Below are 16,983 nucleotides of genomic sequence, written 5' to 3' on the forward strand. Positions count from 1 at the left end.
AAAACATGCAGAGAAAGTAAAACCATAGGGTGCAGTGGTGACTGTAGTTTAATGGAAAAATTACCTGCCTTAAAGTGACAGGGCGGGCCGTGGACTGGATACACTACAAGAGAAATAAATTTATCAGGTAAGCATAAATTATGTTTTCTCTTGTTAAGTGTATCCAGTCCACGGATCATCCATTACTTATGGGATACCAATACCAAAGCTAAAGTACACGGATGACGGGAGGGACAGGCAGGCTCTTTATACGGAAGGAACCACTGCCTGAAGAACCTTTCTCCCAAAAACAGCCTCCGAAGAAGCAAAAGTGTCAAATTTGTAAAATTTGGAAAAAGTAAGAGAAGACCAAGTTGCAGCCTTGCAAATCTGTTCAACAGAAGCCTCATTCTTAAAGGCCCAAGTGGAAGCCACAGCTCTAGTAGAATGTGCTGTAATTCTTTCAGGAGGCTGCTGTCCAGCAGTCTCATAGGCTAACCGTATTATGCTACGAAGCCAAAAGGAGAGAGAGGTAGCCGAAGCTTTTTGACCTCTCCTCTGACCAGAATAAACGACAAACAGGGAAGACGTTTGTCGAAAATCCTTAGTTGCCTGTAGATAAAATTTCAGGGCACGGACTACATCTAGATTGTGTAGCAGACGTTCCTTTTTCGAAGAAGGATTAGGACACAAAGATGGAACCACAATCTCTTGATTGATATTCCTGTTAGTGACCACCTTAGGTAGGAACCCAGGTTTAGTACGCAGAACTACCTTGTCTGAATGAAAAATCAGATAAGGAGAATCACAATGTAAGGCAGATAACTCAGAGACTCTTCGAGCCGAGGAAATCGCCATTAAAAACAGAACTTTCCAAGATAACAACTTGATATCAATGGAATGAAGGGGTTCAAACGGAACCCCCTGTAAAACATTAAGAACTAAGTTCAAACTCCATGGTGGAGCAACAGTTTTAAACACAGGCTTGATCCTAGCTAAAGCCTGACAAAAAGCTTGAACGTCCGGAACTTCTGACAGACGTTTGTGTAAAAGAATGGACAGAGCTGAAATCTGTCCCTTTAAGGAACTAGCGGATAAACCCTTTTCTAAACCTTCTTGTAGAAAAGACAATATCCTCGGAATCCTAACCTTACTCCATGAGTAACTCTTGGATTCGCACCAATATAAGTATTTGCGCCATATCTTATGGTAAATCTTTCTGGTAACAGGCTTCCTAGCCTGTATTAAGGTATCAATAACTGACTCAGAAAAACCACGTTTTGATAAAATCAAGCGTTCAATTTCCAAGCAGTCAGCTTCAGAGAAATTAGATTTTGATGTTTGAAGGGACCCTGGATCAGAAGGTCCTGTTTCAGAGGTAGCGACCAAGGTGGACAGGATGACATGTCCACTAGATCTGCATACCAAGTCCTGCGTGGCCATGCAGGCGCTATTAGAATCACTGATGCTCTCTCCTGTTTGATTCTGGCAATCAATCGAGGAAGCATCGGGAAGGGTGGAAACACATAAGCCATCCCGAAGGTCCAAGGTGCTGTCAAAGCATCTATCAGAACCGCTCCCGGATCCCTGGATCTGGACCCGTAACGAGGAAGCTTGGCGTTCTGTCGAGACGCCATGAGATCTATCTCTGGTTTGCCCCAACGTCGAAGTATTTGGGCAAAGACCTCCGGATGAAGTTCCCACTCCCCCGGATGAAAAGTCTGACGACTTAAGAAATCCGCCTCCCAGTTCTCCACTCCCGGGATGTGGATTGCTGACAGGTGGCAAGAGTGAGACTCTGCCCAGCAAATTATCTTTGATACTTCCATCATTGCTAGGGAGCTTCTTGTCCCTCCCTGATGGTTGATGTAAGCTACAGTCGTGATGTTGTCCGACTGAAACCTGATGAACCCCCGAGTTGTTAACTGGGGCCAAGCCAGAAGGGCATTGAGAACTGCTCTCAATTCCAGAATGTTTATTGGTAGGAGACTCTCCTCCTGATTCCATTGTCCCTGAGCCTTCAGAGAATTCCAGACAGCGCCCCAACCTAGTAGGCTGGCGTCTGTTGTTACAATTGTCCAGTCCGGCCTGCTGAATGGCATCCCCCTGGACAGATGTGGCCGAGAAAGCCACCATAGAAGAGAATTTCTGGTCTCTTGATCCAGATTCAGAGTAGGGGACAAGTCTGAGTAATCCCCATTCCACTGACTTAGCATGCACAATTGCAGCGGTCTGAGATGTAGGCGTGCAAAGGGTACTATGTCCATTGCTGCTACCATTAAGCCGATCACCTCCATGCATTGAGCTACTGACGGGTGTTGAATGGAATGAAGGACACGGCATGCATTTTGAAGCTTTGTTAACCTGTCTTCTGTCAGGTAAATCTTCATTTCTACAGAATCTATAAGAGTCCCCAAGAAGGGAACTCTTGTGAGTGGAAAGAGAGAACTCTTCTTTTCGTTCACCTTCCATCCATGCGACCTTAGAAATGCCAGTACTAACTCTGTATGAGACTTGGCAGTTTGAAAGCTTGAAGCTTGTATCAGAATGTCGTCTAGGTACGGAGCTACCGCAATTCCTCGCGGTCTTAGTACCGCCAGAAGAGCACCCAGAACCTTTGTGAAGATTCTCGGAGCCGTAGCCAATCCGAATGGAAGAGCTACAAACTGGTAATGCCTGTCTAGAAAGGCAAACCTTAGATACCGGTAATGATCTTTGTGAATCGGTATGTGAAGGTAAGCATCCTTTAAATCCACTGTGGTCATGTACTGACCCTTTTGGATCATGGGTAAAATTGTCCGAATAGTTTCCATTTTGAACGATGGAACTCTTAGGAATTTGTTTAGGATCTTTAAATCCAAGATTGGCCTGAAAGTTCCCTCTTTTTTGGGAACCACAAACAGATTTGAGTAAAACCCTTGTCCTTGTTCCGACCGCGGAACCGGATGGATCACTCCCATTAATAAAAGATCTTGTACGCAGCGTAGAAACGCCTCTTTCTTTATTTGGTTTGTTGACAACCTTGACAGATGAAATCTCCCTCTTGGGGGAGAGAATTTGAAGTCTAGAAGGTATCCCTGAGATATGATCTCTAACGCCCAGGGATCCTGGACATCTCTTGCCCAAGCCTGGGCGAAGAGAGAAAGTCTGCCCCCCACTAGATCCGTTCCCGGATCGGGGGGCCCTCGATTCATGCTGTCTTAGGGGCAGCAGCAGGTTTCCTGGCCTGCTTGCCCTTGTTCCAGGACTGGTTAGGTCTCCAGCCTTGTCTGTAGCGAGCAACAGCTCCTTCCTGTTTTGGTGCAGAGGAAGTTGATGCTGCTCCTGCTTTGAAATTACGAAAGGAACGAAAATTAGACTGTCTAGCCTTAGTTTTGGCTCTGTCTTGAGGCAGGGCATGGCCTTTACCTCCTGTAATGTCAGCGATAATTTCTTTCAACCCGGGCCCGAATAAGGTCTGCCCTTTGAAAGGTATATTAAGCAATTTAGATTTAGAAGTAACGTCAGCTGACCAGGATTTTAGCCACAGTGCTCTGCGTGCCTGAATGGCGAATCCGGAATTCTTAGCCGTAAGTTTAGTTAAATGTACTACGGCATCTGAAATAAATGAGTTAGCTAACTTAAGGGCTTTAAGCTTGTGTGTAATCTCATCTAATGGAGCTGATTCAAGTGTCTCTTCCAGAGACTCAAACCAAAATGCTGCTGCAGCCGTGACAGGCGCAATGCATGCGAGAGGTTGCAATATAAAACCTTGTTGAACAAACATTTTCTTAAGGTAACCCTCTAACTTTTTATCCATTGGATCTGAAAAGGCACAGCTATCCTCCACCGGGATAGTGGTACGCTTAGCTAAAGTAGAAACTGCTCCCTCCACCTTAGGGACCGTTTGCCATAAGTCCCGTGTGGTGGCGTCTATTGGAAACATCTTTCTAAATATCGGAGGGTGTGAGAACGGCACACCGGGTCTATCCCACTCCTTAGTAACAATTTCAGTAAGTCTCTTAGGTATAGGAAAAACGTCAGTACTCGCCGGTACCGCAAATTATTTATCCAACCTACACATTTTCTCTGGTATTGCAACTGTGTTACAATCATTCAGAGCCGCTAACACCTCCCCTAGTAATACACGGAGGTTTTCAGCTTAAATTTAAAATTTGAAATATCTGAATCCAGTTTGTTTGGATCAGAACCGTCACCCGCAGAATGAAGCTCTCCGTCCTCATGTTCTGCAAATTGTGACGCAGTGTCTGACATGGCCCTAATATTATCAGCGCACTCTGTTCTCACCCCAGAGTGATCACGCTTACCTCTTAGTTCTGGTAATTTAGCCAAAACTTCAGTCATAACAGTAGCCATATCCTGTAATGTGATTTGTAATGGCCGCCCAGATGTACTCGGCGCTACAATATCACGCACCTCCCGAGCGGGAGATGCAGGTACTGACACGTGAGGCGAGTTAGTCGGCATAACTCTCCCCTCGTTGTTTGGTGAAATATGTTCAATTTGTACAGATTGACTTTTATTTAAAGTAGCATCAATACAGTTAGTACATAAATTTCTATTGGGCTCCACTTTGGCTTTAGCACATATAGCACAGATATCTTCCTCTGAATCAGACATGTTTAACACACTAGCAAATAAACTAGCAACTTGGAAATACTTTTCAAGTAATTTACTATAATATGAAAACGTACTGTGCCTATAAGAAGCACAGAAAAAGTTATGACAGTTGAAAATTAATAAACTGAAAAGTTATAGCATCAAATCTTTGTAAAAAACACAATTTTAGCAAAGGATTGCTCCCATTAGCAAAGGATAACTAACCCTGATAGCAGAAAAAAAAAAAAAATACAGAAATAAACGTGTTTTTTTTTATCACAGTCAACTACAATCTCACAGCTCTGCTGTGAGTGATTACCTCCCTCAAAACAAGTTTTGAAGACCCCTGAGTTCTGTAGAGATGAACCGGATCATGCAGGGAAGACAATAAACTTCTGACTGAATTTTTTGATGCGTAGCAAAAGCACCAAAAAAGGTCCCTCCCCCTCACACATAACAGTGAGAGAGATCAGTAAACTGTCATAAATTAAATAAAACGACTGCCAAGTGGAAAAAAATAGTGCCCAAAACATTTTTTCACCCAGTACCTCAGAAAATTAAACGATTTTACATGCCAGCAAAAAACGTTTAACATTAATAAATTGAGTGTTATTAAAAAGCCTGTTGCTAGTCCCTGCAAATTAGGCTAAAGTTTTATGCATACAGTATAATTCCAGTGAAGTGCCATTCCCCAGAATACTGAAGTGTAAAATATACATACATGACAGCCTGATACCAGTTGCTGCTACTGCATTTAAGGCTGAGTTTACATTATATCGGTATGGCAGAATTTTCTCATCAATTCCATTGTCAGAAAATAATAAGCTGCTACATACCTCTTTGCCGATTAATCTGCCCGCTGTCCCCTGATCTGAAGTTTACCTCTCCTCAGATGGCCGAGAAACAGCAATATGATCTTAACTACTCCGGCTAAAATCATAGAAAAACTCAGGTAGATTCTTCTTCAAATTCTACCAGAGAAGGAATAACACACTCCGGTGCTATTATAAAATAACAAACTTTTGATTGAAGGTATGAAACTAAGTATAATCACCACAGTCCTCTCACACATCCTATCTATTCGTTGGGTGCAAGAGAATGACTGGTAATGGCAGTTAGGGGAGGAGCTATATAGCAGCTCTGCTGGGTGAATCCTCTTGCACTTCCTGTTGGGGAGGAGTTAATATCCCATAAGTAATGGATGATCCGTGGACTGGATACACTTAACAAGAGAAATCACAACTGGAAAGGTTAGTCACCGCATCTGGCCAGATGGGAAAGCTCAGGCACCACGTCAAGGTCCTTTTCATTGCCTGAGTCCCTAACAAAGCCACACCATCATGCGAGCTCACAAAGCCAAACAAACTGAGAACAAAGAAGGGGTGCACAGGTGGCTGTAATCACCCATAGAAAATACAAAACATGGAAGGGAACTGCACTCCAAGACCGGATCAGGTACACATCCAGTGACTCAGTAACATCCAGCCCTGGGTGCTAAATAGCACTCCAAAAAAGCTGTGATGTCACCAGAGCCACAGGCAGTTAACCCCAGTCCGGAATGGGTGCAAGAAACAAGGGAGATTACAAATAAAAAGTAATACAACACATAGAAACACCCAGCACTCACCAGCTAGCTCACAGCTAAGATAAAATCACAACTGGAAAGGTTAGTCACCGCATCTGGCCAAATGGGAAAGCTCAGGCACCACGTCAAGGTCCTTTCCATTGCCTGAGTCCCTAACAAAGCCACACCATCATGCGAGCTCACAAAGCCAAACAAACTGAGAACAAAGAAGGGGTGCACAGGTGGCTGTAATCACCCATAGAAAATACAAAACATGGAAGGGAACTGCACTCCAAGACCGGATCAGGTACACATCCTGTGACTCAGTAACATCCAGCCCTGGGTGCTAAATAGCACTCCAAAAAAGCTGTGATGTCACCAGAGCCACAGGCAGTTAACCCCAGTCCGGAATGGGTGCAAGAAACAAGGGAGATTACAAATAAAAAGTAATACAACACATAGAAACACCCAGCACTCACCAGCTAGCTCACAGCTAAGATAAAATCACAACTGGAAAGTGAGCTAGCTGGTGAGTGCTGGGTGTTTCTATGTGTTGTATTACTTTTTATTTGTAATCTCCCTTGTTTCTTGCACCCATTCCGGACTGGGGTTAACTGCCTGTGGCTCTGGTGACATCACAGCTTTTTTGGAGTGCTATTTAGCACCCAGGGCTGGATGTTACTGAGTCACAGGATGTGTACCTGATCCGGTCTTGGAGTGCAGTTCCCTTCCATGTTTTGTATTTTCTATGGGTGATTACAGCCACCTGTGCACTCCTTCTTTGTTCTCAGTTTGTTTGGCTTTGTGAGCTCGCATGATGGTGTGGCTTTGTTAGGGACTCAGGCAATGGAAAGGACCTTGACGTGGTGCCTGAGCTTTCCCATTTGGCCAGATGCGGTGACTAACCTTTCCAGTTGTGATTTTATCTTAGCTGTGAGCTAGCTGGTGAGTGCTGGGTGTTTCTATGTGTTATATATATATATATATATATATATATATATATATATATATATATATATATATATAGGAATGTCTGTTTTAAATATTAAGATAAAGTTAAATATATTCAATGTGTTATTATTTGAACATATTAAAGTAAAGCAACTGAAACTGTATTACAATGGTAATCTTTTTAGCAAGAAAGTGTATAATCGAACTATGGATATGCAAACAAAAACCTACTTTGAAGTATTTGACACAAGGAATTTTGGGCCAAATGTATAAAGAAAAATATGATGTAAAAGCAGATCCAGATTAACGAGTAGAGGTTGTTTTTTTTTGTTTTTTTTTGGGAGGAGGGGGGGTTGTTTCGTTTTTAAAATTGGACTTTTATTTGAAATCTCTAGATTCTAGAAGATATTTTGTCATTGTTTAAAAAGACAGAATATTTGATCAAATTGTATAATAATGGTGAATGTACGGACGTAAAGGACTCTACCTTGAGTAATATCATTTTTTTGTAAGTAAATGGGCTGATTATGTATATTATTTGTTTGGATTTCAACAGTATTATAATTTGTAAAATTAAAAATTAAAAAAAAAGGTCAGCTCCAAAGCAGCAAATGTTGGTACTTAGCTGAGCACATCTGGTATTCAATTAGAAGAGACAATTGTGTTTAGCCACCAATCACCTGCTAGCTCCCAGTAGTGTGCTGTTGCTTCTGAGTCTATCTAGGTATGCTTTTTAATGTAGGATACAAAAAGAACAAAGTAAATTTGATAACAGACGTACATTGAAAAGTGCTAAAACTGCATATGCTATCTGAATTTAGAATTTTAAATTTGACATTCATGTACCTTTAAATTTGCATTCTCAGTATGAAACAGGAAAAACAGCAAAAAACAAATACATTTTCTTGTGTGTTGGTCACTTATTTTATTTTTTACCTTGTACCCATGGTTTCTTGCAAGTAATATTCTTTGTACAGTAACCATAAATGACATCCTGTCTGCCAGGCCATTTGCAACAGAAATGCCCACCTATGAACGGACTGCCATCCGACCGTGTGAAACAACAGTATGGATCCGAGGGCTGGGATGAAGATTAGTATTGCATAAGACCCCATGGAACAGCATGTTAAAATAATTCCTCCAGCTAGGAGATAAATAAATCTGAAATAGAAGAAGGTGTATAGGTTACAGAAAAAAAGCAATACAAAGACTAAAACTGTAATAATACACTGACCTCAATTTTGTCATTTTTGTTATCTTATAGTGTCAGATTGTATCATACTTCCCAACATTTCCAGGAGGCTTTCTTGGACAGGGAGGTGAAGATGAATTGTGGGCAGAGACAAACCTGTGATTGGTCGGCGGGACCATGTGTGCAGTGCACAGGATAGGTCATGTTGAGGGTTGGGGCAGTTCCTGCAAACCAGGTTATTTGCCTTGAAGGGGGAAGATGTGGTCGGGACATTGGGCAGACCTCCCAAACCATTATAATCCTGCAATATCTGGGATAATTGGGAGGTATATATACCACTTCTCTCATGGCTCAGATATTTTTGTGTAGACAAGAGCAGTTTTACAGCCTTTGTATTAAAGGGACAATGAACCCAAATTCTTTCTTCCGCGATTAATATAGAGCACGCAATTTTAGCAACTTTCTAATTTACTCCTATTATAATTTTTTCTTTGTTCTCTTGCTATCTTTATTTGAAAAAGAAGGCATCTCAGCTAAGGAGCCAGACATTTTTTGGTTCAGACACTGGGCAGCACTTGTTTATTGGTGAGTGAATTTATCCACCAATCAGCAACAACAACCCAGGTTGTTCACCAAAAATGGGCCGGCATCTAAACTTACATTCTTGCTTTTCAAATAAAGATACCAAGAGAACGAAGAAAATTTGATAATAGGAGTACATTAGAAAGGTGCTTAAAATTGCATTTGCAAATTAAGACAGTTTTAAAATGTGAGTGATACATGATTTATAATTTTACCACATTATTTTTACAATGATGAATGTTCGTCACATAAACATCAACATAAAGTTAGATTTTTTTTTTTTTTTTTAATTTTTTATTGAGGGTTTTGCGTAGAACATACATAAAACACAATACACCATTTTGCAGAAAGAACAAAATACAGAATATAAACAAAATTACCCGAAAAATTTCGGATATCATACAATAGCTAGGTGAAAGGCTGATGAAACCTCTATTTTTCAATAATATATCACATGTGGCTGACCTGTTAGAAACAAAGATTCAGGCCCTATGGGCCAAAAATATGAAAAATAGTAGCTATCTGATGGTCAGAAGTCTAGCTCGTTAGGAGCTTCACAGTATGTCATGCGTATCTGGCCTATAAGGAACTTTGTTTTAGGCCCAATGGACCTAGTGTATAGGAGATAATAGATATCTGATGACCAGAAATCTAGTACTTTAATAGCTTCAAAAGGAGCATGAATACATGTATAATAAGTGGGGGAAGGGGGATATTCAGCGGGTAAGCACCGCTATGCTTATTAGGGAGGTAAAAAAGTGGAGGGCGGAGCCATAGGAATATAAGAGTATAGTAGGAGACCTGGAGGGGCCTATTAATCTTGGTGATGTAGCGAAGTAAATGGGCTAAGATATCAAGTTACCCAGGTAGGAATTATTAGTCATGTGAGATAAAGTGGCGTTATGTTATACATATTTGTTAAGCGCTTATAGCTGTAACTGCAGGGGGTGGGGGTATCTAACCTCCTATATCTGGGTTTGACAAAGTATAATCACTAACCAAGTAGATCAATCAATAAGCTCGGCAATTAAGCATAAGCTATTGGGCAGGCTCAGGGTCTATATATGAATTGGGTAATGTACACATCAAAACATGTAATAATACATTTTCTGTAGTAATCTATACTAGGGAGACTACTCTAAATGTAACTTTACTGATGTCTCCAATTGCATGTCAGGAAGGATAATTTAAACAAGAAATATATGCAATTATCTCCTTCCATGGGTTTCAGCTTACCCAGAAGCAGAAATGCCATAAGTAGCAGAATTAACACCTTATGTATAATAAGGAAACTAGCATAAATTGAGAATCTTGATATGCCCTTGTTGGATCAGAGCTGCATACATATGTACCAAACATGGATAAATTAACGTTGAACAGATGGACATACAATGCTTAAATACATACTCAATAATCAAAAGTTGCTATAAAAACTTCTATAGAGCTTAGGTAAACTTATCTTCTATTGGTCAGCATAAGAGCCTGAGCAAAAATATTGGGGCTAGCATGTTTCCCACGCTGTCAGCATTATGCTTATGACTTATATATATCATTTAGACAGTAAATTCTATATGCAAAGAGTTAATATAGGCCATCAGATAGATGTGAGGTACCGGTCTCATTAGTTACTAATACTCAGGAAAATTACAAAAATAGCAGTACAAACTGTAACTATTTTTTGAACAACAAATCCTACAGTAGATCTAACTTTTGTTGAAAGCATCCTGGCTAGAAGTGGGTTAATTTGCCTTAATAAAAATAAAGTGTATGGATTAAATAAGTAACAGGTATAACAAGTTAAGCCCAAATAATAAACTAGAACATGTTCATAAAGGCATCCTAAGCCTAGCATCCTGTAGGATAAGTCCAGACTATTGTGATACAGTCTAAGTGCTGGGTTGGCCTGTAACAAGAGGGTAAAAAAAAAATTGTTCAAACATATTACTATTATGTTAACACAAGTTCACAATCTATCTCAGGTTTATAAAAATCTAATGGGTCTGCATATCAACATCACAGTCTCCCCAAATACCATCAATTAATACAAAAGCAAGCAATCAGTACAACTATATATGTTACCAAGTAAATGTAAGGCATAAGTCCCAGCAAGAGATCTACCCCTCATCTTACATAACAAGCACTAGGAAGGAAATATTTAGGAGAATTAACTAAGATTACAGGTAGATTGCTGCATCTCCTTAGTTTATATACTAACAGGAAGGTGCTTGCTTATCTATATATTACTCAAAAGACATGTTTAAAAGAATAGTTAAATGTCTAAATCATAGGAGACTACATGCAAACAGGCTAAACTGTAAAATCTTTAACAGGATATCTCAGACATTTATATATATTGACTCCGGTAATTAACACAGTGAGAAAAAGTATCTCTCGATCTCAGGTTTTCAGAGGTGATGAACCAGAGTACATTATAAGCCTGAATCTCATATGAAGCGCTAATCAGATATAAATTCTAAGGGATTTTCATTTAATAAAGTATGTCCCATGTCCTGCATCACTACATATGAGCTTTAGGTCTGGGCGCAGATAAGGACCTGGTGTAGCCTGCTGCAGATAGAGAATCGATGAAGGAGTCCAAAGGTTGTATGTACCGGGTTTACATCCCGTTCCCCCAACAGATCAGGTAATCGTACACCTTCTCTTTCTCCTGATCTATCGGGTCCTTATTCACAGAGAGTTTACCCGATTCCAGATCGAGCATCCGGACATCTCTCTCTGGTGCGGCAGACATGGCTCATAGGTGAATCAAAATGAGAGCGCAATGTGGATGGCAACCTACAAAGATCCCATAGTGAAACTCTGTGACAGCCTCTTGGAAGTTTGCGTGCTGCCCACTGAAGGTAGGATAAAGAGCCCGAATCTGCTATGTGATTAATCTTGCGTAGCGTCGCTCTCCCAGGAATATGAGCGCTAAGTTCTGCAGCCTCTATCTTTTCCGGGGCTATTGTGATATAACAGAGGCCCGGTTTTCTCCCTCTGACCAGCAGCTTTTCATTGCCTGAGTCGGAGCAAAATTCACTCTTTCTTGTCAGAGCTTGTGTCATTTGGTGAGGTATAGGGTCGTCTAGTATAGGCAAAGAGTGCGAGAAGGTTGCTGTTGTTGCTTCCTGCATATCGCCGCCATCTTTCGCGCCATGCAGGTTGTCAATCTTTACAAGGAGCTGTGCAAACAGTCGGCCCATCTCACTGAAATGATCCTCCAGCAGCTCGTAAGCATGATCTTCAAATTTGCATAATGCTGCTACTGGATCCATTTGGCGGTTATTTTGAGGAAAATATTTCCCATATATTAGAACAAGCTGCATCTACACCTCCGGATGAGCTGAAGTAGGCCCTTGTGTGTGCCGCCACTGGGAAAGTTCCAACAAAAATCCACAGATTCAATTTTTCCACTCTAAGAAGCCTGCAAGTGTAGTTATCCTTACTCTCAGTACCCGTTCAGTACCTAGATTATTGCAAAATATAGTAATTGTCCATGTTTAGATATTTGTAGCAGAGGAGCTTCAGGCATACACGTCTGCTCACTTTGCTAGTTGGCTCCGCCCCCAAAGTTAGATTTTTTTAATCAGCACTAAAGTCAAAATTAAACTTTTATGATTCAGATTTAGCACAAAATTGTAAATAACTTTCTATGTCACTTCCATTATCAAAATGTGCACATTTGGCAGTGGCGTCACTAGGGTTGGTGTCAGCTGGTGCGGTAATTCATTGAGTCATTACCAGATGGTACCAGCACCTTAGTCTCTCTGAGCAAGTTCTGTGTTTAAAATGCTGGTGCACGGTGCATACTTAAATACACTTTTGAAACAGCTATAGCTTTTATTCAAGGCATTTTTGCTACTACAAATATATTACTAAAATGCTTCTATTCAAAACTGAAATGCATCCATGTGGATTCCAATTTTGTCTGGAATGTCCCTTTAACAATTATCTCTGCAATTTATGGCCTTTGAAAAAGGTCCTGTCATTCAGACAAGGGTCCACTTCTTAGCCTTCTGTCAATACACTCACAAAGCAGTGTTCACTCACAGGCACAAACCATATACACGTGCAGGGAAAGATATACTCACATACCCTCTCTGTCTGACTGATTTCCAAGTAAAGATCATAGACTGTGGCTTTAACAAGATATGTGGATACTTTTGTCAAGGTCAGTGTATGATGGCTGCAAACAACTAACCAACAGCAACTTAAGTAATGTCTTCCCTGCAGCGTTTGATTTCTCCAGCTTGAGAAAAATGTTTTTGTTGTGTTACCACAGTGCTCCTCTGATTACAGTAATGACCCACACAGAGGCACTAATGCATCCCATACAAAGAGGAATGCATTGCTGCTGTTTGCTGAGGAACTGTGCTATATGTGCACTTCACCTCAAACCATTTAAATTTAAGATTAAAGTTTGGGGTCACTTCAGGTCTAAGAGGAACATATAGGGGTCTATTTATGAAGCAGCGGACGCTGCTTCCGACCCTCTCCGCTTCAGTTCCGACTGAAGCGGAAGTTAAGAAGCAGCGGTCCTAAGACCGCTGCTCCTTAACTCGTCTGCCATCTCTGAGGTGGCGGACAGCAATCAGCCCGATAGAATACGATCGGGTTGATTGACACCCTTCTAGCGGCTGCGAATCTGCAGGGGGCGGTATTGCACCAGCAGTTTGCAATGATAAATGCCGACAGCGTATACATGTATCGATGTGCGGCGGATATGATTCACTATAGCGGATCATGTCTGTCCGCACCTACATAAATAGACCCCTGAGACTGCAGTGTGTAGAAAAATATAATTTGCAGAGCATACATTAATAAAACTACTAAGGAATAGCTTTCTCATCTCATAAACACTTTGTCAGTCTAACCCACCAAAAGGTCAGAAATATGTGGAATAATTTTTTTTTTTTTTAAATAAATTTTTATTGAGGTTACATCAGATACAGGAATACATTTGTAAGACATATTTAGGTGAGTCTGTTCATTTTACATAGTAAGCAAAACACCGTAAATTAAATATCTTACATATACTTGTCGGCCAGACCTCATGAGACGTCCAGCCTATATAATGGGACCTCGTTTTCAATATAATAAAACACACAATGCAAGGCATCTAGTGGCAATTGCTACAGTCTCTGACCAAAGGACATTTGTAGTAGATGACATTGATAAACATACTGGAGCTGTGGATCTCAGCTCAGTGTACATAAATATAGAGGAAAAAAACAGCATGTAAAAAAAACTTTGTGGTAACATTGGTTAACATCAATATATATCAACGTGGGGGTAACTTCAAACGGTACCATAAGAAATGTACCATGTAAGGTAGAAGTATCAGAATTGGGATCGAAAGAGAGGGAAAGAGCGTATTTGAAAGAAGAGAGAAAAGGGAGAGGGAAGGTAGAGGGGGCGGGACAGCAGGCCTAATTACATCTTTAGGCTGTGGTCAGCGTGTTGTGTGGGAGCGTGTCCTATATGGACCAAGTGTCCGAGTGTAAGTCAATGAGCCCCCTGTTTATGTATACTGCTTCCTCCATTGTTCGCACTGTAGAGAGTATCTCTATAACTTTCCCTAAATGGTGTGCATTGGGTTGTCTCCAGTGTCTTGCGATAGCAAGCTTGGTGGACATCAGCAGATACACAAAGAGGTGGTTTAGCGGCTTGGGGAGTTTGGGTATGTTGAGGTGAAGTAAGTAGGTCTCTGGGCCTCTATCAGTCGGGAGAGCAAGGAGTCCGCACAGGGCAAGGACTCTAGTCCATAGCTTCTGGATTTCGGGGCAGCCCCACCAGATGTGAAGGTCATCCCCTTTTTGATTACATCCTCTCCAGCACCTGTCAGAGGCATCAGTAGAGAGTCGGCTGGGCACCCAATGCCACCTTGTCAGCAGTTTGTAGAAAAGTTCAAAGAGAGTTACACTGTGTATTGCCTGTCTAGTGTGTGCTATAGCTCTCATCCATTCTTGGTCAGAATAATATTTTAATTTTCTAACAGTAACTTGTATTTAAAGCAAATATGAGAATTCTCCACTCACACTGTGGTATAAAATAATTCTCTATCCTGTTCTGACATAAATAGTTACAGATTAAAATTTGCCTTGATATACAATGTGATTAAATGTACAATATAATTTGGATCCCGGGCCTCTATAATATTCAAGCAAAGCTGATGTTAGGTTTCTTGTAAAACACAACAAAAAACAATATTTAAAACTTAAAATCATTTCAATATTTGATACATATGGATGGTAGTTTATATTTACATTATTCATTTTAGAACAAGAAAAGCATTCATAAAATGCTACTTGGCACAATACCGTGACTGCTGCGCTGAGGCTGCTGTATGCAGATATAGCTTGCTGCACGCATGACCCATGACATCACTGAGCACTCACCAGGCAGCCGCTCTCTATAGGACCTCAGCTCCGGTGGTGCCCTAGATTTCAATCACAGTAATGGGAGGACTAATCGAGTAGATTAAGTTTGTAAGTTCCTGACTGCCTGGTGGTGTCACCCCCCCACCCATGTCACCCAGGTGTGCTCGCACCCCCTAGTGATGCGACTGGCAATCAGTTTATATGCACACTTTCTGAGACACCAGCTCCTACTGAGCATGTGCAAAAATTCACTGTAAATACGTAATTACATTTTGTGATTGGATGATGGCTGTCACATGGTGCAGGGAGAGGGAACATTTAAAAATCTATTACTCATTTTTCAATTTAGAATGCGTGTTTGCATTGTTTTTATTATGCATTTGTTGATTATGCAAGTCTACTGTATTTCATGATCCTTTAAGGAATTTATTATAAATAAAATAATGCACTGAATAAATAGATACTGACAGCCTAAGAGTATTACTAAAGAGGCTAGTATACTTTTCTTCAAAAAGGCATAGGTTCTGTGAACATTTTTGTAGTTTAGTTTATTCTGGCTGCCATTGGTCAAATAAACCTACAAAATGAAAGTGTGTATGTTTGTAGGGTCTTACTTTAAAAGATTAGAGGTTTAGTACAAACTATTGTTTGCTAATTATTGTCTCCCACTGAGCTGTATTCAATGTCAATAACAATCAGCCATATTCATTGTATAACAGCCAAATTCATTGTTCTAACAAGTCTGACTGTGAAACACAGAGCCAGGATTTAGTTAACAGGTTGTTAGCTAGAGCAGTGTTTTTCAACCAGTGTGCCGTGGCACACTATTGTGCCGTGAAAGATCCTCAGGTGTGCCGCGGCAGACTGACAACAGTGCGGGGGTGTCCCTCTTTCAAATTTTGAAATATTGGGAGGTATGTGACAGGCTCATCAGGCATCATTTACAATCATGACATTCATTCACAGACATTCATTATGATTGTTTGTGAATGAATGTCAATATGTCATGTATAGTTTGTAGGAGGCATGGCATGACAGCACAGTACAGTGTGTGTGTGTGTATATATATATATATATATATATATATATATATATATATACTGTATGTATATCCTGTATTAGGCTACAATGTGTGATTTTGTAAAATTTTGGGATGGTGGTAGGCCACAGGATTTTTTAATGTAAAAAAGTGTGCCACGGCAAAAAAAAGGTTGCAAATCACTGAGCTAGAGGTTATAAAAGGGAGACTATTATGAGAGCAAAGACGGAAGTGGATGGTTTGGATAGAACAATCCTGTTAAAGGATGCTAAGAGAAATAGGCATATACCAAAAGCCACAATATTCCACTGACTACGAACTGGTGTGTAAAGACATACGTAAGAACTTACCAATGTTAACAGCTGATGAACAGTTACGTAATTAAGTCGAACAGGGTTGCCGGTTCTCCTATCAGAGAGGAGCAACCATAGGCAATATCCCATCACCTAGTGAATTACGCACAAAAAATACAGGTAGTGCGTGGCTTGAAAATAGGGGTATGTACAGATGCGGATATGGACCCTGTATTCCTGGCAGCCACATTGAAAGAAAGGCCAGCTTTATGAGTTCTACTACGGCTAAAGAATACTCTGTGGTATCCTGTGTAAACTGCAGGAGCAAAAATTTAGTTTATCTCATTTGGTGTGGCTGCAATAACAAACAGTATGTAGGGTGCACTACTGTGGGGTAAGAGAGA

The 16,983-nt window shown here is 40.7% G+C and overlaps 1 protein-coding gene across 1 annotated transcript in view; it reads right to left on the bottom strand.

The window, feature by feature from the left end:
* The window catches only part of MBOAT4 (membrane bound O-acyltransferase domain containing 4), a 128,101-nt gene extending 115,959 nt beyond the window's left edge, over positions 1–12,142 (bottom strand). Inside the window, exons 1-2 of the mRNA XM_053700148.1 lie at positions 11,571–12,142; positions 8,030–8,254 (exon numbers count right to left, since the gene is read on the bottom strand). Of these exons, the coding sequence (XP_053556123.1) occupies positions 8,030–8,254; positions 11,571–12,142 (797 nt within the window). The remainder of the gene's footprint in view (positions 1–8,029; positions 8,255–11,570) is intronic.
* Between the last annotated feature and the right edge of the window lie 4,841 nt (positions 12,143–16,983).

This window comes from Bombina bombina, chromosome 2, assembly GCF_027579735.1.
Source record: "Bombina bombina isolate aBomBom1 chromosome 2, aBomBom1.pri, whole genome shotgun sequence".
Taxonomy (NCBI): Eukaryota; Metazoa; Chordata; class Amphibia; order Anura; family Bombinatoridae; genus Bombina; species Bombina bombina.